Source organism: Pristiophorus japonicus, chromosome 23 (assembly GCF_044704955.1).
Source record: "Pristiophorus japonicus isolate sPriJap1 chromosome 23, sPriJap1.hap1, whole genome shotgun sequence".
Taxonomy (NCBI): domain Eukaryota; kingdom Metazoa; phylum Chordata; class Chondrichthyes; family Pristiophoridae; genus Pristiophorus; species Pristiophorus japonicus.
Window position 1 is genome coordinate 39,660,504 of NC_091999.1, and position 24,716 is coordinate 39,685,219.

General features: G+C 47.5%; 1 protein-coding gene across 1 annotated transcript in view; it reads right to left on the minus strand.

Moving 5' to 3' along the window:
* LOC139235496 (zinc finger protein 664-like) overlaps positions 1-21,692 on the minus strand; it is a gene marked incomplete at its 3' end in the record, with an annotated part of 61,474 nt that extends 39,782 nt beyond the window's left edge. The window contains exon 1 of the mRNA XM_070866582.1: positions 21,573-21,692. Within this exon, the coding sequence (XP_070722683.1) occupies positions 21,573-21,692 (120 nt within the window). The remainder of the gene's footprint in view (positions 1-21,572) is intronic.
* Positions 21,693-24,716: the final 3,024 nt, after the last annotated feature.

Genomic DNA, 24,716 nt, shown 5'->3' on the forward strand with positions numbered 1-24,716 from the left:
ACCCGAGAGACTGAATCTATAAAGGCAATAAGACCTTGGGGGAGGGTGATGTCATGTATCTCACATTACTGTATATAACTATATCTTACCATGATATACATGACTGTAACTGGATATGACCTGTAACAATAAGCATACCTTACCACCAGGGGTGCACTTGCAGGAGACACTCCATAACTGTCCCACTGAGGTATATAAAGGGAGATCTCAGGCAAGTGCAGCACTGGAGAGCTGGAATTAAAGGTGCAGGTCCTGAGTGACCTTGATTTTAGCATGTGTCTTGTGTCAGTCAGTACATTAGAGTCAGGATTTAACAGTTAGTAAACTTAAGGAAAGCCCAAAGAAATTCTATAAATATATTAAGAGCAAGAGGATAACTAAAGAAAGGGTAGGGCCTATTAGAGACCATGAAGGTAATCTTTGTGTGGAGGCGGAAGATGTTGTTATGATTATTAATGAATACTTTGCGTCTTGTTTTCACAAAGGAAAGGGGCAATGCAGATATTGTTATCGAGGAGGAGTGTGAAATTCTGGATGAAATAAACAGTGAGAGAGGAGTATTAAGGGATTTAGCAGCTTTGGAAGTAGATAATTCCCCAGGCCCAGATGAAATGCATCCCAGGCTGTTGAGTGAAGTAAAAGAGGAAATAGCAGATCGCTTGGCCATCATTTTCCTGTCCTATTTGGATTTGGGCATGGTGCCAGAGGACTGCTAATGTGGTACCCTTGTTTCAGAAGGGAGAAAGGGATAGGCCGAGTAATTACAGGCCTGTCAGCCTAACCTCAGTGGTGGAAAATTATTGGAAAATTCCTGTGAGAGGATAAATCTCCATTTAGAAAGGCAAGGATTAATTAGGGACAGTCAGCACAGATTTGTTAAGGGAAGATCGTGTTTGACTAACCTGATTACCTCCTCAAAAAATTCAACCAAGAGGTTCGATGAGGGTAGTGCACACAATGCAGTGAATAGGGCCTTTAGCAAAGCTTTTGATAAGGTCCCACATGGTAGACCGGTCACGAAGGTTAAAGCCCATGGGATCCAGAGCAAAGTGGCAAGTTGGATCCAAAATTGTCTTTGAGGTAGGAAGCAAAGGGTAATGATTGATGGATGTTTGTGTGACTGGAAGGATGTTTCCAGTGGGGTTCTGCAGGGCTCAGTCATGGGTCCCTTGCTTTTTGTGGTATATATCAATGATCTAGATTTGAATCGAGGGAGTAAGATTAAGACATTTATAGATGACACTAAAATTGGCTGTGTGGTTGATAATGAAGAGGAAAGTCATGGACTGCAGGAGGATATCAATCTACTGGTCAGGTGGGCAGAGCAGTGGCAAATGGAATTTAATTCGGAGAAGTGTGAGGTAATGCACTTTGGGAGGGCTAATAAGGAAATGGTATACACATTAATGTTTGAAGATCAGTCCCTCAAAACTATCACCAAGCTCATGGTCGACAGGGCCATAGTAATACTCACCCTCCTGTATGGCTCAGAGACGTGGACCATGTAAAGTAGACACCTCAAGTCGCTGGAGAAATACCACCAGCGATGTCTCCGCAAGATCCTGCAAATCCGCTGGGAGGACAGACGCACAAACATTAGCGTCCTCGTCCAGGCCAACATCCCCAGCATTGAAGCACTGACCACACTTGATCAGCTCCGCTGGGCAGGCCACATAGTTCGCATGCCAAACACGAGACTCCCAAAGCAAGCGCTCCACTTGGAACTCGTCCACGGCAAACGAGCCAAAGGCAGGCAGAGGAAACGTTACAAGGACACCCTCAAAGCCTCCCTGATAAAGTGCGACATGCCCACTGACACCTGGGAGTCCTTGGCCATAGACCGCCCTCAGTGGAGGAAGTGCATTCGGGAGGGCGCTGAGCTCCTCGAGTATCGTCGCAGAGAGCATGCAGAAATCAAGCGCAGGCAGCGGAAGAAGCGTGCGGCAAACCAGACTCCCTGCCCACCCTTTCCCTCAACGACTATCTGACCCACCTGTGACAGAAACTGTGGGTCTTGTATTGGACTGTACAGCCACCTAAGAACTCAGGCGAAGAGTGGAAGCAAGTCTTCCTCGATCCCGAGCGACTGCCTATGATGATGATGATGATGATACACATTAAGCGGTAGATGATCAAAGGGACCTTGGAGTGCTTGTTCACAGATCCCTGAAAGTAGCAGACCGGGTGGATCAGGTGGTTAAGAAGGCAGACTGAATGCTTGCCTTTATTGGCCGAAGCACAGAATACAAGAGCACGGAGGTTGTGCTTCAATTGTATAACACTCTGGTTAGGCCACGGCTGGAGTTCTTGTTGCTGTATTATAGGAAGGATGTGATTGCACGAGAGAGGGTGCAGAGGAAATTTACTAGGATACTGCCTGGAATGCAGCATCTGAGCTGTGAGAACAGATTGGATAGGCTGGGTTTGCTCTCATTGGAACAGTGGAGACTGAGAGGAGACCTAATTGAGGTGACAACATTTTGAGAGGCCTGGATATAGTGGATAGCAAGGGTCTATTTTCCTTGGTGGAGGGGTCAATTACGAGGGGGCATAGTTTTAAGGTGGTTGGTGGAATGCTCAGAGGGGATTTGAGGGAAGGCTTCTTCAAGCAGAGGGTTGTGGGGGTCTGGAACTCACTGCCTGGAAGGCTGGTGGATGCAGAAACGCTCACCACATTTAAAAGGTGCTTGGATGGGCACTTGAAGTGCCGTAATCTGCAGGGTTACGGACCTCGAGCTGGTAATTAGGATTAGACTGGATAACCTCCTGTTGGCTGGCGCAGATACGATGGTAAGTACTGCAGCGAATCGAATATGGCCAGGGTGATCTCCTGGGCTCGTTTCGATCGCCTGGATGGGTCAGAGAGGAATTTTCCCAGATTTTTTTCCCCCCAAATTGGCCTGGGTTTTTATCTGGTTTTTGCCTCTCCCAGGAGATCACATGGCTCCAGTTGGGGTGGAGTGTAGAATGTTTCAGTGTAAGGGGTGTCGCAGTTGTGTGAGGCGGACTGGTTGGCCCGGGTGCTCTTTACCTTTCCGCCATTGTTCATTTCTCACAGGTTTATATGTAACCTTCAGGGCTGCTGACCGAGGGCCGTGCGGCTCTTTATCGGTTGGCGTGGACACGATGGGCCGAAATGGCCTCCTGCGCTGTAAATTTCTATGTTTCTACCAATTACTTTAAATCTATGCCGCTAGTTATTGACCCCTCTGCTAAGGGGAATAGGTCCCTCCTAACCACTCCATCTCAGCCCCTCATAATTTTAGAAACCTCAATAAGGTCTCCCCTCAGCCTCCTCTGTTCCAAAAAAAATAACCTCAGCCGATCCAATTTTTCCTCATTCCTAAAATTCTCTAGTCCCGGCATCACCCTGGTAAATCCCTTCTATACCCTCTCTTTTCTGTAATGTGATGAACAGAATTGCACACAGTATTCTACCTGTAGCCTAACTAGTGGTTTGTACAGTTCAAGCTCTTGTATTCTATGTCTCGGCTAATAAAGTCTAGTATGCCGTATGCCTTCTTAACCACCTTATCGACCTGTCCTGCTACCTTCAGGGATCTGTGTACAAGCACACCAAGGTCCCTCTGTTCCTCTACACTTCTCAGTGTCCGACCATCTATCGTGTATTCCCTTTCCTTGTTCGCCCTCACCAAATGCATTACCTCACACTTCTGCAGATTGAATTCCATTTGCCACTGCTCTGCCCACCTGAAAGGTCCATTGATACCTTCCTGCAGTCTACAGCTTTCTTCTTCATTATCAACCACACGGCCAATTTTCGTATCATCTGCAAACTTCGTAGTCATACCCTTTACATTCAAGTCTAAATCATTGGTGTATACCAGAAACATCCTTCCAGTCACAAAAACACCCATTGACCATTAACCTTTGCTTCCGACCTCAGCCAATTTTGGATCCAAGTTGCCACTTTGCCTTGTATCCCATGGGCTATTACTTTCATGACCAGTCTGCCATGTGGGATCTTATCAAAAGCCTTGTTAAAATCCATATACACAACGTCAAACACAACACCGTCATCGACCCTCTGTGTGACCTCCTCAAAAAATGCAATCAGGTTAGTCAGACACGATCTTCCATTAACAAATCCGTACTGAATGTCCCTGATTAATCCCGGTCTTTCTGAATGAAGATTTATCCTGTCCCTCAGAATTTGTTCCAATAATTCAAAGTCCAAATTGGGGGAACTGAATTTTATTTTGTCATGCTATCGAGATTGGGGCCAGAGGGACAATAAATAATAATAAATAAATAATTTTAAAAATCGGTGATCAGACCTGCAGAATGATCAAAATCTCCAGATGACGCTAAAAATGGGGAGCGTGGGGCTCTGTGAAGAGGACTGTAAGTGAGCTCAGTCTGAATGCACAGGTTTGTAAATGGGCTGGATGGATGGCAGATGAAATTTAGTGCAGAGTAATATGATGCAAAACATTTTGGAAGAAAAAATGGAGGAAATGTACATTAAATGGTAACATTTTAAAAGGAGTGGAGGAGTAGAGAGATTTGGTCGAGCTAATCCCTTGTCTTATTAATTCGCAAGTTCCAGAGTCCAGTGTCTGCAACTTTAATACCTTAATAAGAAATATAAGATGAGCAGTTTCTCCGTCATCCACCGTATGTTATACTGATCCACCAATCAGAGTAAAGATGCAAGTCCCGCGTGTCCACAGTAACTGACACCAGGTCAGCCCGCTGGATGGAACCTCGGGCGCCCTGAGCTTGATCTCCGGTGTCTCCAGTCCCCACTGCCCCCTTACATCAGTCTCCCCTCACTTTGATACCCTGCACTGATCCACCTCTGGCACCGGACTCTTCTTTGTCTTCTCTGCTGGGTTTGGGCAGGAAGTGAGGAAAAGACAGCTGGAACTTCTCTAATCTGTGATTTACAAGGACACTTTCCCTGGTTCCCAGCACTTACTTTTCTTCAGTAATTTTCTCATTATCCCTAAACTACCTTGCCTGCTGTTAGTTCTTATAGTTTCACCATTATAGGTATAAACATCTCACATTATAATCTAATCTATTCTATTACTCACACTGGTTTAAGCTTGGAAGAAGCACTGAGGGTCGCAAGGGCACAGAATGTACTCTGGGTGGGGAACTTCAATGTCCATCACCAAGAATGCGTCGGTAGTACCACTGCTGACTGAGCTGGTCGAGTCCTGAAGGACCTATCTGCCAGACTGGGCCTGCAGCAGATGGTGACAGAACCAACACGAGGAAAAAACCTACTTGAGCTGGTCCTCACTAATCTACCTGTCGCAGATACGAACAATGACGGACAGGTAAAGACCATCAGGTACATCCAGCCTGTCCCACATGGAGCTGACTCTGTCTATAACAGCATTGGTAGCAGTGACCACCGCACACAGTCATTGTGGAGACAAAGTCACACCGAACACACTCTCAAATGTGTTGTGTGGCACCATCACCGTGCTAAACGGGATAGATGCAGAACAGATCTAGCAGCTGAAAACGGGGCACCCTCAGGGTGCTGTGGGCCATCAGCAGCAGCATTGAATTCCACCACAATCTGTAACCTCATGGTCTGGCATATCCCTCACTCTAACATTACCATCAGTCTGGTTCAATTAGGAGTGCAGAAGAGCATGCCAGGAGCAGCACCAGGTGTACCGAGAAATGAGGTACCAGCCTGGGGAAGCTGCAACACAGGACTACATGTATACTAAGCAGCGAGAGCAGCATGGTATAAACAGGGCTAAGCAATCCCACAATCAATGAATCAGATCAAAGCTCTGCAGTCCTGCCACATCCAGTCATGACTGAACACAAGAACATACATACGAACTAGGAGCAGGAGTAGGTCTTACGGCCCCTCGAGCCTGCTCCGCCATTCAATAAGATCACGGCTGATTTTCTACCACAACTCCACTTTCCTGCACTATCCCCATATCCCTCGATTCCCTTAATATCCTATTCTGGGTTCAGTTCCACACTCACTGGTTCCCCTCCCTCTCCTCCCCTGAAGGTGCTGACTCTGGCTGGGTTCAGTTCTACTCACTGGTTCCCCTCCCCCGAACGTACTGACTCTGGCTGGGTTCAGTTCTACACTCACTGGTTCCCCTCCCCTGAAGGTCCTGACTCTGGCTAAGTTCAGATCTGCACTCACTGGTTCTCCTCCCCTGAAGGTGCTGAATCAGGCTGGGTTCAGTTCTACACTCACTGGTTCCCCGCCCCTGAAGGTACTGATTCTGGCTGGGTTCAGTTCTACACTCACCAGTTTCTCTCTAATATGTGACCCATGTGCTCAAACTCCATGTGTGAACCTCGACAGTGAGTGTCGACTGGCTTTTCCACTGTCGTCACCTGAGGCCTCACACGAGCATTTTCCAGCAAGGCCACAGGACCCTCCTCCCAATGGCTCAGTGGATAAAGGCATGTAGGATCTGTTCCCCACCCTCCCTCACACTAACTGTAAAATGGATTGTCGAATGCAATATAAAACTCACGGACGGTGGGACGGGTTAATAAAAAAAAAACCTCAGAACAAACACCCAGAGGGTGGGCTATACAGTAAGGGGTTCATTCAAACATTGCAGCAAAACGATGACTCATTGAGAGACAGGAAGGACATCCTCAGAGACAATGATACAGGATAACTGCCATCGATCTAATCAACACAGACAATTGCACCAGACGCCGGCCATGCATACTTTCAATAGTCCCTAGTACCTGTCAAGAAGGAAGAGGGACATTCATACATTCCTCAACTGTGGAGCCAGATCTTTTCCCAAGGAAGGTTTGCATTGTACTACACAGCAGGAGAGCTGATCGTGCCCCTGTCTGGGCCAGGGAGTGGAATACACTGATGATCAAGAGGTTATTAACCATTGGAACAGTCGACAGGGGAACAGCTAGAAATATGTTTGATGCTGTGATTATGAAGCCCCATAAAAAAGGACCACTTCGGAGCAAGGGCAGTGCAGTGAAGGAGGATGCAGGGTGGTCACCTGGTCCCGGCCTACAATCCACACCACAACCACCAGCTGTGTGGGTAATTATAAGTTTCAGTCAAACCGTCGGGGAATTTGTCCGAGTCGTTTTATAATCACAGTCGAATCGCGGAAGGGTATTGAACTGTGATATTTCCTGTTAGGTTTCAGGTAACCTTGTGTAGGGGGTTTGTATTATGGGTTCGGTGTTATTCCAGTCGGAATCTCAGGGAGGTTGTGTGCTGGGGAATAACGCAAGTTCAATAAACATACAAGTTTAAGGTTGAGCCAAAACCCTGTGCCGAGTGTATTTTGTTCTTATAAATCCTGAAGTCAAGAACTGTTGGTGAGGGTTTACCGAATCTCTCACAGGCACCACCCAGTGTGACTGAGTCATAGTTCCACCATTCAATTAGATCGTGACTGATCAGTATCTTATCTCCGTCTACCTGCCTTGGTTCCATCACTCTTAATACCCTTGCCCAAGAAGAATCTATCAATCACAGTTTTGGAATTTTCAATTGGGCCCCAGCCTGAGTTTTATGGGGAACAGAGTTCCAGATTTCCACAACCGTTAAAAACATAAGAAACAGGAGCAGGAGTAGGCCATACGGCCCCTCGAGCCTGCAGCAACATTCAATAAGTTCCAGGATGATCTTGTACTTCAGCTCCACTTTCCCGCACTATCCCCATATCCCTCGATTCCTTTAGTGTCTTTCTATCTCTGCTCTGAATATACTCACACTCACAGGTTCCCCTCCCCTGAAGGTGCAGACTCTGGCTGTGTTCAATTCCACACTCACTGGTTCCCCTCCCTCCGCTCTCCAGCAGGCAGAGTTTAGGGAGTTTGGAGAGAGATTAAAAAGCAGGACCTTATAGCTAGTAATCTCTGGATTCCTCCCAATGTCACGAGCTTGGTTGATAGCGCAGATGAATACCTGGCTGGAGAAATGGTGCAGGCGGGAGGGCGTTGATTCCTGAGGCACTGGGACCACTTCTGGGGGAGGTAGGAACGGTACAAGTCGGACGGGTTGCACCTCAACAGAGCCGGGACCAATATCCTCGCGGGGTGGTTTGCTCGTGCTGTTGGGTAGAGTTTAAACTAGCTTGGCGGGGGGTGGAAACCTGAAATAGATTCAGTAGGGAGGGGAGAAAAGCTAGAATTAGAAAGCAAAAATAAAGAAAGTGAGTTTGAAGGAGAGAGGAAACAAGCAGGAAAAAAATGTAAAAAAAACAAACTTAAAGGCACTTTGTCTAAATGCATGTAGCATTTGTAACAAAATAGATGAGTTGACGGCACAAATAGATACAAATGGGTATGATCTGTTAGCCATTACAGAGACGTGGTTGCAAGGTGACCAGGTCTGGGAATTAAATATTCAGGGGTACTGGACAATCCAGAAGGACAGACAGAAAGGAAAAGGCGGTGGAGTAGCTCTATTGATAAAGGATGGAATCACTGCAATAGTAAGAAACGATATTGGCTCAAATGATCAGAATGTTGAAACAGTTTGGGTGGAGATAAGGGACAATAAGTGGAAAAAGTCACAGGTGGGTGTAGTCTATAGGCCCCATAACAATAGCTACTCTGTTGGTCAGCGCATAAACCAGGAAATAGTGGGGGCTTGTAAAAAGGGAACAGCAATAATCATGGGTGATTTTAATCTCCATATTGTTTGTACAAATCAAATTGGTCAGGGTAGCCTTGAGAAGGACTTCATAGAGTGCATAAGGGACAGGTTCCTTCAGCAGTATGTAACTGAACCAACCATGGGACCGGCTATCTTAGATCTGGTTCTGTGCAATGAGACAGGATTAATAAACAATCTCCTTGTAAAGGATCCCTTGGAATGAGTGATCATAGCATGATCTGAATTTGAAATTCAGTTGGTGGTGAGAAAGTTGTATCTCTAACCAGCGTACTAATCTTAAATAAAGGAGCCTATGTACTTATGAGGGCAGAGTTGGGTAAAGTGGACTGGGAAAATAGATTAAAGTTTAGGACAGTTGATGAACAGTGGTGTAAATTTAAGGAGATATTGCACAACTCTCAAGAAAAATGTATTCCAGTGAGGAGGAAAGGGTGTAAAAGAAAAGCTAGCCAGCCGTGGCTAACTAAAGAAATAAAGGACGGTATCCAATTAAAAACAAGGGCATACAAAGTGGCTAAAACTAGTGGGAGGACATAAGATTGGGAAGCTTTTAAAAGCCAGCAAAGAATGACTAAAAAAATGATTAAGAAATGGAAGACTATGAAAGTAAACTAGCACAAAATATAAAAACAGATAGCAAGAGTTTCTATAAAAAGGAAAAGAGTGGCTAAAGTAAATGTTGGTCCCTTAGAGGACGAGATCAGGGAATTAGTAATGGGGAACATGGAGATGGCAGAAACTCTGAACAAATATTTTCTCTCAGTCTTTACAGTAGAGGACACTAACAATATCCCAACAGTGGATAGTCAAGGGGCTATAGGGGGGAGGAACTTAACACAATCACTAAGAAGGTGGTACTCAGTAAGATAATGGGACTAAAAGCAGATAAATCCCCTGGACCTGATGGCTTGCATCCGAGGGTCTTGAAAAGTAGGAGCAGGGATAGTGGATGCATTGGTTGTAATTTACCAAAACTCCCTGGATTCTGGGGAGGTCCCAGCAATTGGAAAACTGCAAATGTAATGCCCCTTATTTACAAAAGAAGGCAGACAAAAAGCAGGAAACGCGAGACTAGTTAGCCGAACATCTGTGGATGGGAAAATGTTGGAGTCCATTATTAAAGAAGCAGTAGCAGGATATTTGGAAAAGCAAAATTCGATCAGGCAGAGACAGCATGGGTTTATGAAGGGAAGGCATGTTTGACAAATTTGCTGGAATTCTTTGAAGATGTAACAAACAGGATGGATAAAGGTGAACCGGTGAGTGTGGTGTATTTGGACTTCCAGAAGGCATTTGACAAGGTGCCATGTAAAAGGTTACTGCACAAGATAAAAGTTCACGGGGTTGGGGGTAATATATCAGCAAGGATAGAGGATTGGCTAACTAACAGAAAACAGAGTATTGGGATAAATGGTTCATTCTCAGGTTGGCAATCAGTAACTAGTGGGGTGCTGCAGGGATCAGTGCTGGGACCCCAACTATTTACATTCTATATTAAAGGACGTGGAAGAAGGGACTGAGTGTTCCGTTGCCAAGTTTGCTGACGATACAAAGATGGGAGGAAAAGCAATGTGTGAGGACACATAAAATCTGCAAAAGGACACAGACAGGCTGAGTGAATGGGAAAATTTGGCAGATAGAGTATAATATTAGAAAGTGTGGGGTAATGCACTTTGGCAGAAAAAAATCCAAGAGCAAGTTATTATTTAAATGGAAAAAGATTGCAAAGTGCTGCAGTACAGCGGGACCTGGGGGTACTTGTGCATGAAACACAAAAGGATAGTATGCAGGTACAGCAAGTGATCAGGAAGGCGAATGGAATCTTGACCTTCCTGATCCATGTTTATGAAAGGATATACGTGCTTTGGAAGCAGGTCAGAGAAGGTTTCGGGGATGATGGGAATGACTTATGAGGAAAGGTTGAGTAGTTTGGGCCTCTACTCATTGGAATTCAGAAGAATGAGAGGTGATCTTATCGAAATGTATAAGGTTATGAGTGGGCCTGCCAACGTGGAGGCAGAGAGGATGTTTCCACTGATGGGGGAGACTCGAACTGGAGGGCATAATCTTAGAATAAGGGGCCACCCATTTAAAACTGAGATGAGGAGGAATGTCTTCTCTCAAAGGGTTGTAAATCTGTGGAATTTCCAGTAGCTGTTTCCAGTCCACTTTGGCTAAATCACAGATCAGCTTAGTAAAATTGGCTTTTCCCCAATTGAGAACTTTTATTCCTGGTCTATCTTTGTCCTTTTCCATAACTACCCTAAATCTAACTGAATTATGATCACTAGCGCCAAAATGCTGTCCCACTGATACCCCTTCCACCTGCCCAACTTCAGTCCCTTATACTAAGTCCAGAACTTCCCCCTCTCTTGTTGGGCTTGCTACGTACTGGCTAAAAGGTTCTGCTGGTTGCTGACCCCTCTGCGAAGGGAAATAGCTCCTTCCTATCCACTCTATCTAGGCCCCTCATAATTTTATACACCTCATTAAGGTCTCCCCACAGCCTCCTCTGTTCCAAAGAAAAACTATTAAGAGGGTTGGTGGGCTGGAGGAGGTTACAGAGATGGGGAACGGTGAGATCCTGGAGAGATTTGAACAAGAGGATGCGTATTTTAATGGCTGATGCCACCAGCCATATCACCCAGCACCGAATGTAACTCACTACCAACAGGAAGGATGTTACTTTAACTATTACGAATGCATAATGCGGGAAAATCAATCTCTGTCGCTTTAACTAACAGCGACATGAAAAAGGGGAAATGAATGACCTTTAAACACCTGGTCTACTTGTCACTGAAGTGTCTGAAACTCATAATAGGAACTCCAGGAAAACAAAATACTGACAAATGTTGAACTGTTTTGTTGACAAAAGAAATCTCGATTTAACTTTTAAAAGATGAATAGTTTAACAATGGTTCACACACACTCACCTGATAGGCCGACTCAGGATCCATCCCTCAACCACCACGATTGGTTGCAGAATACCTCCGGCCTCTGACCTCTCTTCCTGTTGGTTCCCAGGGCAATCAATCACCACTCGCCAACATGAAGTTGAGGGGCTCGGAGGAAGAAATAAAATGAGAGAAGCATGATTAAATGAATGAGGAGAGACAATATAAACAAAAGGGTACAATCTTAAAGGGGATGCATGAACAGTGAGAGCTGCGGGTATATGTGCACAAATCGCTGAAGGTGACAGGAGAGGTTGAGAAAGCAGTTAAAAAAACTTACAGGATCCTGGGCATCACAGAGTACAAAAGCAAGGAGGTTATGATGAAGCTTTGTAAAACACTGGTTCGGCCTCAACTGGAGTATTGTGTCCAATTCTGGGCAGTGCACATGAGGATGTGAAGACCTTAGAGAGGGTGCAGAAAAGATTGACAAGAATGATTCACGAGATGTGGGACTTCAGTTCTGTGGATTGACTGGAGAAGCTGGGGTTGTTCTCCTTGGAGCAGAGAAGGTTGAGAGGAGAATTGATCGAGGTGTTCAGAATCATGAGGGGTCCGGACAAAGTAGACACTGTTCCCATTGGTGGACGGGTCGAGAACCAGAGGAGACGGATTTAAGGTGATTGGCAGAAAAACCAAAGGCGACATAAGAAAAATTTATTTTGCGCAGCGAGTGGTTAGGATCCAGAAAGCATGGCCTGAAAGGGTGGTGGAGGGAGACTCAAACACAGCTTTCTAAAGGGAATTGGATAAGTATCTGAAAGAAAACATTTGCAGGACTGGGGGAAAGGGCGGGGCAGTGGGATTAGCTGGGACCCGGCAAGGGTTCGACGGGCCGAATGGCCTTCCGTGCTGTAACCATTCTCTGATTGTGTGAGCAGAACCACTCTGTTCCCTGACTCAATCTAAAGCCTTCCTGATTGTGAGCATCTGTTAAACCTGCCCTGCACCTTCACTGCTCCAAGGAGAACCACCCCAGATGCTGCAGCCATCATCTTATTGAATGGCGGCAGGCTGGAGGGAACAAAGTGCCGACTCATCTCCTATTTCTGATGTTCTCATGTGTTCATGTCACTGGTCCCCATCCTGCTCCTGCTCCCTGCAGTAAGATGGCCGCCGCACATGCTCCCTGCCCTGCAGCGGGACAATGGAAAGTATTGTGACGTCGAGGAAGCCCCGCCCCTGTCGCTCCCTGCTCCCCGAAGCAGGCGGACCTCGGACAAACTCCCCACAATCCCCGACAGTAACCAAGGCCCACTCCCCCTGAAGGTACCCCGCAGCCAACACCCGCCGACTTGGCGGCCAAATCTCCCCGCTCGCGCGTGTCTGTGAGTATGTGAGTCTGCAGGGAGGCTGCACGTGCTGCTCATCCAACCTCCGCGGCCGCGGCAAAACGTCGTCTGTTCGTCTGTCTGCGGCCAATCTCCTACAATAGGCTGGCCCCGCGCCTGTGCACAACACCGCCCCCTCACCCGGCCCAGCAAGCTCAAAAGCCGCGAGCAGAGCCCGCCAACAAACCACCCGCTGCACTCAGCCCGCAGCCAATGGCGAGGCACCAACCCAACCAGCACATGCTGCTCCACACCAATCAGTGGCGGGGGAGGGGAGCCGAACCAATCACTCAGTGGTTCCCCTCCCCTGAAGGTACTGACTCTGGCTGGGTTCAGTTCTACACTCACTGGTTCCCCTCCCCTGAAGGTACTGACTGTGGCTGCGTTCAGTTCTACACTCACTGGTTCCCCTCCCCTGAAGGTACTGACTCTGGCTGGGTTCAGTTCTACACTCAATGGTTCCCCTCCCCTGAAGGTACTGACTCTGGCTGGGTTCAGTTCTACAATCACTGGTTCCCCTCCCCTGAAGGTACTGACACTGGCTGGGTTCAGTTCTACACTCACCGGTTCCCCTCCCCTGAAGATGCTGACTCTGGCTGGGTTCAGTTCTGCACTCACTGGTTCCCCTCCCCTGAAGGTACTGACTCTGGCTGGGTTCAGTTCTACACTCACTGGTTCCCCTCCCCTGAAGATGCTGACTCTGGCTGGGTTCAGTTCTGCACTCACTGGTTCCCCTCCCCTGAAGGTACTGACTCTGGCTGGGTTCAGTTCTACACTCACTGGTTCCCCTCCCCTGAAGGTACTGACTCTGGCTGGGTTCAGTTCTACACTCAATGGTTCCCCTCCCCTGAAGGTACTGACTCTGGCTGGGTTCAGTTCTACAATCACTGGTTCCCCTCCCCTGAAGGTACTGACACTGGCTGGGTTCAGTTCTACACTCACTGGTTCCCCTCCCCTGAAGATGCTGACTCTGGCTGGGTTCAGTTCTGCACTCACTGGTTCCCCTCCCCTGAAGGTACTGACTCTGGCTGGGTTCAGTTCGACACTCACTGGTTCCCCTCCCCTGAAGGTACTGACTCTGGCTGGGTTCAGTTCTACACTCACTGGTTCCCCTCCCCTGAAGGTACTGACTCTGGCTGGGTTCAGTTCCAGACACTGACATCATTTACTTTGTTCCTGTATCAAAATGGCCGCGCATGCGCGGTGCTGCTCACTGCATCAAGATGACCGAACGCTGACCTGCCTTCCTGACCAAGATGGCCACCGTTAGCCTGGGCCTGTGACCGGAGAAAGTCCCGAAGCTGCAACCGCCGATATTCCGGGCTTGCGGCGGGCACGGGTTGTTTATGAAGCCTTCGCGGCTCCCCGCTGCTCCGTTACTCCGCTCCCTCCCGTTGAAAAGGACACTTCTGAGGAGCTTATCCAAAACTTGTCTTCTCCGCCATTACAAGCTCAGCGCCTGCGCACTGAGCTGCTGTAGTTTGGGTGCGGCACATTCTCCATCGCGTGGCATGCTGGGTACATAAGATCATGAGAAAGAGTAGCAGGAGTGGGCCACTGGGACCCCCACGTGCCTGCTCCCCATTGAATAACATTTGACGGGACAGTCTCGGGGGAATTTTACTCTGTATCTCACCCGTGCTGCAAATGTTCTGCAGTGTTTGATGGGACAGGTTGGAGAGAGATTTAATCTTTCGGTAACCCGTTCTGTACCTTCCCAAGGATTGTTGGGACAGTAAAGACGGAGAAATGACTCTCTATTTATCCCGTTCTGTTCCTGCCGTGGACAATGCTGAGGGTGCTTTACTCTTCATCTGAGCTGTGCTGTGGATGCGCTGGGAATGTCTGGTGGGACAGTGCAGAGGGATCCTTACTGTGTATTTAACCTGTGCTGTCCTGCCTTGGGAGTGTTTAATGGGTCAGCCTTCAGGGAGCTTTAAATTGTTACGAACCCTTGCTGTACATGCCCTGGGATTCTTTAGGACACTGCAGAAGGAGCTTTACTCTGTATATAACCCGTACTGTACCTGCCCTGGGACTGTGTCGAGAGAGATTTACTCCATGTTTAAACCGTGCTGTACTTCACATAAGTGTTTGATGCAGCAGAGTAGAGGGAACTTGACTCGGTAGCCACCCTCTTTTGTAACTGCCCTGTGAGTGTTTGATGTGTCAGCATAGAGGGAGCTTTAGTCTGTGTCGAACCCATGTTGTACTTGCCCTGGGAGTGTTTAATAGGACAGTGCAGAGGGAGCTTTATTTGGTATCTAACCCGCGCTGTACCTGCCCTGGGAGTATTTGTCGGGTCAGTGTAGAGGGAGAAATTACTCTGTATTTATCCCGTTCTGATCCTGCCATGGAGTGTTTGTGGAAGATATACTCCGGGTCTGACTATGCTGTACCGGCCCAGGCAGTGTTTGATGGGACAGTGTAGAGGCAGCTTTACTCTGTATCTAACCTGTGCTGTACCTGCCCTGGGATTGTTTGATGCTACAGTGTAGAGGGAGCTTTATTCTCTATCTTTCCCGTGCTGTAATTGCACTTGAATGGTTGGAATATGGTAGGGGGAGATCTACTCCATATCTAACCTGTGTTGTACCTGCCCTTGGAATATCTGGTGGTATAGTGTTTAGGGAGCTTTACTCTGTATCTCAGCAAGGCAAATATATCCTTCCCTAGATAAGGAGACGAAAACTGTGCAAAGTACTCCAGGTGTGGTCTCATCAAGGCCCTGTACAATTGTAGTGAGAGATTAGAGTGATAATTACACTCTCTAAATTATGCTGTACCTGTTCTTGGAATGTTTATTTGGACAGTGCAGATGGAGCTTTACTTAATATCTAACTAATGCAGTACCTGCCCTGGGAATATCCTGTGCAATAGTATATACGGAGATTTAATCTGGATCTAACTCGTGCTGTTCCTGCTTTGGAATGGTTAGGACAGGGTAGAGGGAGATGTACCCTGTATCTAACCTGTTCTGTACCTGCCCTGGGAGTTTTTGTTGCGGCATTGTAAAGTGAGCTTTACTCTGTATATACGCTGTGCTGTACCTGCCCTGTGATTTGATGCAACGGTGTAGAGGAAGTTTTATTCTGTATCTAACCAATGCAGGATCTACTCTGGAATATTGGGACAGGGTAGCAGGAGATATACTCCATATTTAACCTGTGTTGTACCAGCCCTTGGAATGTCTGGTGGTACAGTGTCGAGGAAGCTTTACTCTGTATCTAAGCAAGGCAAGTATATCTTTCCTTCGATTAGGCGACCAAAACTGTGCACAATTGTAAAGAGAGATTAGAAAGAGAATTACACTCGGTCGAAATTGTGCTGTAGCTGTTCTAGTCATGTTTAATTGGACAATGTAGAGGGAGCTTTACTTAGTGTCGAACCAATGTAGTACCTGCCCTGGGAGTGCTTGATAGAACAGTGTAGAGGGAGATTTACTTTATATCTAACAAATGCTGTATCTGCAATGGAATGGCTGGGTCAGGTTCGAAGGAGATGTACTCTGTATCTAACCTGTGCTGTACCTGACCTGGAAGTGTTTGATGGGCTGGTGTAGATGGAGCTTTACTCTGCATCGAACCTGTGTTGTACCTGCCCTGGGAGTGTTTGGGATAATGCAGACTGTGATTTACTCTGTACCAACCCTGGTAGTGTTTGGAACAGAATTGAGTGAGATTCATACTGTATCTAACCCGTGCATTACGGGTAGTCCTGACATAAGTACTTGTGAAAAAGCAAAAATCTGTCACTCAGCACATAGTAAGTAATAACAGAATTTGGCAGAATCAACACGGATTTATGAAAGGGAAATTGTACTTGACAAATCTGTTAATGTTTTTTGAGGTTGTAACCAGCAGGATAGATAAGGGGGGACCATTGGATGTGGTGTAATTAGATTTAAAGAAGGCATTCGATGAGGTGCCACACAAGAGATTATTAAACAAAATTAGGGCTCATGGGATTGGGCGTAATATACAAGCAAGGATTAAGGATTGGTTAACGGACAGAAAACAGAGAGTAGGAATAAACGGGTGATTTTCGGGTTGGCAAGCTGTAACTGATGGGGTGCTGCAAGGATTGGTGCTTGGGCCCCAGCTATTCACAATCTATATCAATAATTTGGATGAGGGGACCAAATGTAATATATCGAAGTTTGCTGAGGATACAAAGCTAGTTGGGAATGTAAACATAGAAACATTAGAAAATAGGTGCAGGAGTAGCTCATTCGGCCCTTCTAGCCTGCACCACCATTCAATGAGTTCATGGCTGAATATATAACTTCAGTACCACATTCCTGCGTTCTCGCCATACCCCTTGATCCCACTAGTAGTAAGGATTTCATCAAACTCCTTTTTGAATATATTTAATGAATTGGCCTCAACAACTTTCTGTGGTAGAGAATTCCACAGGTTCACCACTCTCTGGGTGAAGAAGTTTCTCCTCATCTCGGTCCTAAATCGCTTACCCCTTATCCTTAGTCTGTGACCCCTGGTTCTGGACTTCCCCAACATTGGGAACATTCTTCCTGCATCTAACCTGTCTAAACCCATCAGAAGTTTAAACGTTTCTATGAGGTCCCCTCTCATTCTTCTGAACTCCAGTGAATACAAGCCCAGTTGATCCAGTCTTTCTTGATAGGTCAGTCCCGCCATCCCGGGAATCAGTCTGGTGAACCTTTGCTGCACTCCCTCAATAGCAAGAATGTCCTTCCTCAGGTTAGGAGACCAAAACTGTACACAATACTACAGGTGTGGCCTCACCAAGGCCCTGTACAACTGTAGCAACACCTCCCTGCCCCTGTACTCAAATCCCCTCGCTATGAAGGCCAACATGCCATTTTCTTTCTTAACCACCTGCTGTACCTGCATGCCAACCTTCAATGACTGATGTATCATGACACCCAGGTCTCGTTGCACCTCCCCTTTTTCTAATCTGTCACCATTCAGATAATAGTCTGTCTCTCTGTTTTTACCACCAAAGTGGATAACCTCACATTTATCCACATTATACTTCATCTGCCATGCATTTGCCCACTCACCTAACCTATCCAAGTCGCTCTGCAGCCTCATAGCATCCTCCTCGCAGGTAAAGGGATATATACAGGCTCAGTGAGTGGGCAAGAACATGGTAAATGGAATATAATGTGAAGAAATGTTAAGTTAGACAGTGACAGTAAAAATAGATAGGCAGAGTATTTTTTTTAAATGGTGAGATTGGGAAACATTGTGATCAGAGGGACCTGGGTGTTCTTGTACACAAATCGCTAAAAGTTAATATGCAGGTGCAGCAAGCAATTAAGAAAGCAAATGGTATATTGACCTTTATTACAGAAATATTTGAGTATTTACGTCTTACTGCAATTATACAGGGCCCTGGTGAGACCACACCAGGAGTATTGTGTACAGCTTTGGTCTCCTTACCTCAGGAAAGATAAACTTGCTGTAGAGGGAGTGCAATGAAGGATCACCAGACTGATTCCTAGAATGGGGGGATTGTCCGATGAGAGATTGCGTAGACTAGGCCTATATTCTCCAGCGTTGAGAAGAATGAGAGGTGACGCCCGCATCCCATGAACAAATTTTTAAAAATAGATGTGAGATGTTTAAATTTGATCAAGGACACCAGCCAAATTAATAGAGACACTCCCTGTCCTTCAGGACCTGTGTCCAGGGAAGGAGCTGATGGGTTTATCTGATCATCTTTGTGTTAAATGTTTAGTTCATCGAGCTGAGCAGCTCATGCAGCAACAAACACTCTCCAGTCGGGCACAGCATGGGTCAGATACAGAGTGAACCCATCGGGCACTCCCCGACACAGATACTGAGGGACAGGGAGTGTCTGGGACACTGACAGTTCTCACTCAATAAGGTATAAATTGATCCTATACGTCTCTGCATTAATCTTGGGCTTCATACCGCTCGAATCCTGCTCCTGTCACCCTTTCTTTAATAGCACTGAGCTCAACCCAGCCCATAATGAGCAGGGCTCAGTTAGGGTGGTTGCTCGGCACTGCAGTGATGTCATAAAGGTGGAGAGCTGGGACATCCTGTCTCAACACACATCCCCCTGTTCATACTGAGAATCCCCGGGGAAGGCTCAAGGCCAAGAGTGTGGGACGCAACCAAGGGGGAAAGAGGAGGAGAGAAGGGGAGGTAAATCAAGGAGTGGGGACTGAGGGCCACCAAGCTTCAGTTTTGGAGCCTGTAGACTTCAGGAGGGATCAGTGAGTTCTGTAGTTTCAGGATCCAGGGAGAGAACAAGGAGCAGATGGGGAGACTGGTGTGGATTCCAGCACAGTGAGGATGTAGGGGGAGGGAGATTGTCTCGGGCCGTGTATTAGGGGTGTGGGAGGGACAAGAGAGGAAAGGTCAGAGGAGCAATTACTGCAGCAGTGTCCATCAATAGTGAGAGAGAGAAGGTTGGGGTCAGAGTGGGCCCTGGACATGCCGGTAAACTTTTTGTTTGCTGTGACCAGCTTTCCCTCTGTCACAAATAGCCTCCTGTAGCCCAGTGACACAAACAGCCCATTAAACACCACCAATGTCCTTTGGTCTGGTGAGGTCTCCCTTTGTGAAACATCGGCTGTTGTTAAAGCTTCTTATTCTGACTCGCTCACAGTGAGACAGTATCCACTATCTCTTTTATTCCATGGGCTTCATCTTTGCTGGTATTGGTAACACGCTCAGGATCACTAAACACAAAACCTCGTCTGTTAATCACTTTCAGCTACTGGACTTAGCATTTGCCCCACAGCATCTCTCTCACCTTCAATGTGTGAATAGAGCATCACGCCTGCAAAGCTGGTTTAAGTTTATATCCAGGCAGCAAATCTATTTAAGAAAAGCCTGTAGGCCGATGAGACACTGTTCAGGTGCCAGTGTGCTGCTGGTTTGACCGGCATTGTGCCTGTAATGGAAGATAACTGAACATTTCTCCCAGTGTAACCTTTGCTGTAATGAAATGTGTCTTTTAATAAGCCTCATGTCCTTGCTCACGTCTGCTGCAATTGTGCAGAACGAGGATGTGTGAAGTGATGGTGTTTGTATGGAGATGTGAAACAAGGTAATGGTATCTGTGTGTGGCGGTGACACAGCCTTGTGGTCACAGGCAGAACCATGCACCGATATCCTTGTGGTTATGGTTTGAGCAGGGTCAGTTCATGAACGCTCAAGCTAAGAGGTGCCAGGGATCGAGTGCAGAGGCAGTAAATAACATCTAAATATAAATTCCGATGTAGTTTATCTTCATTTATTGCTATTTTCATAGCTTTTGCTAAATGTGGCCCATGCCTCGTGCGAGGATATTGGATCAGACCCACCATAGAAAATGAGTTTGACACCTTGAGGTAAACAATGTCAACCGGATTCCCCCATCCATCAACCTAACAACTTCTTTAGAAACTCAAGCTAGTTTGTAAGATGTGACCTTGTTTACCAGAATCCATGTTCAGTATCTGTAATGGCCCCTTCCCTTTCCCTATGATCGAAAACAGCATCTCTCAGGATCCCTTCAAGCACCTTCCCAGTGATCAAGGTCACGTTGATGGGCCTTCAGTTCCTGAGCTCTGAATTGTGCTCAATTTGGAAAATGGGAACTACATGTGCTGCCTTCCAATCTCAGGGAACAACCCATGACTCTACTGAGCTGTTGGAGATCTGGGCAAGGGGCTGGCAGAGCACCCGTCCCATCTCTTTAAACACCCTTGGGTGGATATCATCCACACCTTACACATCAAGGTTAACCCGCACGGTGAATTTGCTGTCAGTGAAGAGTGATGAGAAAGACCAAAGTGCCGTTTTCCCCTCTCATTGTGACCCTGAAGGACTGTGTCCATGCTGAAGTTCTTCCCCCATACGATCGTCCGCCCAGATTGTCCTCACTGAGCTCCAGCCAGGTGATGATAAACACTCGGGAAAGACAAAAATCTGCAGCAATGTGTTGAAAGCAACACGAATTTATTTGTCAATATCCCAAATATTAAACTCCAGTCCAGTTACTGGAGTTATTAACATCAGCGGAAACAAACCCAAACTGTCAGAATAAACATGGTTCAGTTAGGATGTGATTAACAGCAGCAATAACAGCAGATCCCAACCCCTGCAGTCACTTGTGAACTCTCTGGTGCCTCAACAGATAGGATGACCAAGCGAATCCCTTCCCACACTCAGAGCAGGTGAACGGCCTCTTCCCGGTGTGAACTCGCCGATGTGTTTCCAGCTGGGACGGGCAGTTGAAACGTTTCCCAGTGTCTCCACATTTACACAATTTCTCTCCAGTGTGACTGCCCTTTTGTCTCTCCAAGTTGGATGATTAGCTGAGCATTGACCACATACAGAGCACGTGTACCATTTCTCCCCGCTGTGAATGGTGCTTTTTGCTTCCATGGTCAAAGGCTGATGATATTCTGTTCCCGATTAATCGAGTGATTCTGTCAAATCTTAATATGATGTTTGGTTTGAGCCTCCAGTCGACAAATCCTCCCCTTTTAATCCCCTGTAAAATGAATTTCAGACATGAAAAAGGGTGGGTGAGAGAGAATCCACAAAAACACAAAGACATGTTGAGAAATTGAGCTGAATGAACTTGGTCATTTGTAGGGCCAGCACTAGAAATAGTAACCTTGAAAGCTGCCAGTTTGTACTAAAACCCAACTGGTTCATTAATGTCCTTCAGGGAAGGGAACCCATCTCCATTGACAGCCCCACATCGGGAATTGTTGATCTCACTGGGCCCAGAATAACTGGGCGTGAAACCCAGCAGCTTCTCCTCCATCTCTACTCCAGCTCAAACTGATGCAACAAACAGACCCACACAGGAGGCCAGGTATCCAAAGCATCGTTCTAACATTTGCAGCATAGTTTAGAGGCGATCTACTCTAAATTGCCCCAGATTTGGAAATCTGAGAGTCTAGATTTTGTTTGTACCGGAATCCAGGTCAGCGATTGGAGCATGGGCAGGACCATCGGAATGGCCCAGGTACAGCAGGCGATGCGGCAAGCATCAGAGGAGTGTTGAGGTCCGGGTGGAGTAACGGCGAGAGATCGGGGCTGAGAGATTGGGGCCCACAAGAGGCGAGAGTTCGGAGCGGAGAGATTGGGGCCAAGGAGCAGTGATAGTTCAGGGCGGAGAGATAGGGGCACATGAGAGACGAGAGTTCCGGGCTGAGAGCTTGGGGCTCACAAGATGCTCGAGTTCAGGGCTGAGAAATTGGGGCCAAGGAGAGGCGAGAGTTCGGGGCTGAGAGATTGGGGTCAAGGAGAGGCGAGAGTTCGGGATTGAGAGATTGGGCCCACGAGAGGAGAGAGTTCGGGGCGGAGAGATTGGGCCCACGGGAGGCAAGAGTTCAGTGCGGAAAGATTGTGGCCAGGAGAGGCGAGAGTTTGGGGTGGAGAGATTGTGGCCCACGAGAGGCATGAATTCGGGGCCCGGAAGAGGCAAGGGCCCAGCGACAGCATGGGCCAGACCACACTGTGATCTATGTGCAGTAGGAGTATGTGCACCAAGTCTGTGCAGCAGTCGTCTTGTTTAACCCTTGCCACTGGACCAAGACCTATCTCTGTCCAGCCCGTGTGACGGCTGGTGTACAATTGATACACACTTTAAAAGAAACCACGCACAATCATCTTCTACGCTTCAATATGTAGTTCGGGACCTGGACTATCAGGTCTCATATTGAAACATCTGTGAACTCATCCCTTTTTGGTGTGCAAGTGGGTCATCCTCGATTCAAGGGACTGCCTAATACTGTACAGGAGGCCAGGGAGCGACTTCCGCAACCAGCACGCACCCTGCTACAGAGCGGCTGGGAATTACTGGGCCTGCTGTATAAATGGAACCAGTTGTTTTCATGGTTTGGGGGAGGCGCTGCCCCCGGTGTTTGTTGGTGCCGGGCCCGGCTCTCTGACTCGGGGCAGGGGGGAGCCGCACTCGGTGCTGTCCGGGGCGGGGGAGCGGGCCGCACTCGATGCTGCCCGGAGCAGGGTGGGGGGCCGCACTCAGTGCTGCCCGGAGCGTGGTGGGGGGGGCCGCACTCGGTCCTGCCTGGGCAGGGGGGGGGGGCCGCACTCAATGCCGCCCAGAGCGGGGTGGGGGGCCGCACTCAGTGCTGCCCAGAGCGGGGCGGGGGGCCGCACTCGGTGCTGTTCAGGGCCTGAGAGCTGCACTCGGTGGTGCCCGGGGCCTGAGAGCCACACTCGGTGGTGCCCGGGGCCCGAGGGCCACACTCGGTGTTGCCCGGGGTATCAGAGCCACACTCGGTGCTGCCCGGGGCCTGAGAGCCACACTCGGTGTTGCCTGGGGCCGTGCGATCTCCGCTCAGTCCCGGGGAGCCTCTCCGCACAGGGAAGTGCTCTTTGGGAACCAGCCCTTCCCACGCGTTGCCTCCCTGCTGATGGAGATAGGGCGTATTCCCCCGGACGGTGCGCTCTGGGTACAATCATTCACCATTGTCAGGGAGTGATACAGCACAGAAGGCCATGCGACCCATCGTGTCTGTGCCGGCTCTTTGGTGGAGCTGTTGAATGGTTCTCACTGCTCTGCTCTGTACCCATAGCTCAGCATATTTTTCCCGGCAAGTATTTATCCAATTGCCTTTTAAAAGTTACTATTGAATCTGCTTCCACCACACTTTAAGACAGTGCATTCCGGATCGTAACAATTCACTGGGTAATAAATGATCCCACATCTCACCTCTCGTTATTTTGCCAATCATCGGAAGTCTGACTCCTCTGGTTACCTTCCCTAAAGCCACTGGAAAGAATTTCCATATTTACTCTTTCTGGTAAATCATTCTTAATTTTGTACATCTCCGTCAAATCTCCTTTTACCCTTTCCTACTCTCTGGAGAAAACTTCACCAGGCTCTCCACATCACGGAAGTCCCACATCCCTGGCACCGTTCCTTCTGCACCTTCTCTAAAAGCTTGGCATCATTCCGAAATTTTGGAGCCCAAACTTGAACACAATTCTCCAGCTGAGGCCGAACCAGTTTTTTTATAAAGTTTTGGCAAACTAAACATCAAATGCTGATATTTTTCTAATGGGGTTTAAAGGGCGAGGTCCATCCAGTCAGTTGGATGTGTCAATGAGACTGCGAACCTCAAGAAGCGCATTTGGAGTGGAGAGCCAGGGATGTGTAACTGGGCGCAAACACTCCTGCACTCCCCACACATCACTTGTTTCCTATTTGGCATGAAAGTAACGTGTTTGTTGCAACAATTCATTTCATTTGATTTCAAATAGTTTAGTATAGAAATTGAATTATGTTTCTATGATTTTTTTTCCCCCCAACTCAGATTCAAGGCCTCAATTTTTCGCTTTGACTGTGTACAGTCACAGAATTCCAACTCTGCGATTGTACATTGCAATTCCAACCCTGGGACTGTACATGGGGATTCTAACCCTGAGGGAGAGTACATGGGGATTCTAACCATGGGACTGTATATGGGGATTCTAACCCTGGCATTGTACATGGGGATGCTAACAGTGGCACTGTACATGGGGATTCTAACCCTGGGACTGTACATGGAGATTCTAATCCTGGGACTGTACATGGGTATTCTAACCCTGGAACTGTACATGGGGATTCTAACCCTGGGACTTATAGAGGTTTTCTAACCCTGGGACTGTACATGGGGATTCTAACACTGGCACTGTACATGGGGATTCTAAACCTGGCACTGTACACGGAGATTCTAACCATGGAACTGTATTTCGTGTCCAGGCGCTCGGGCCCTCTTTGGAGAAGACCAGGCCTCTACTTCCCCGCAGTGCTCCAGGTGTGGTATAGCCAGTGCTT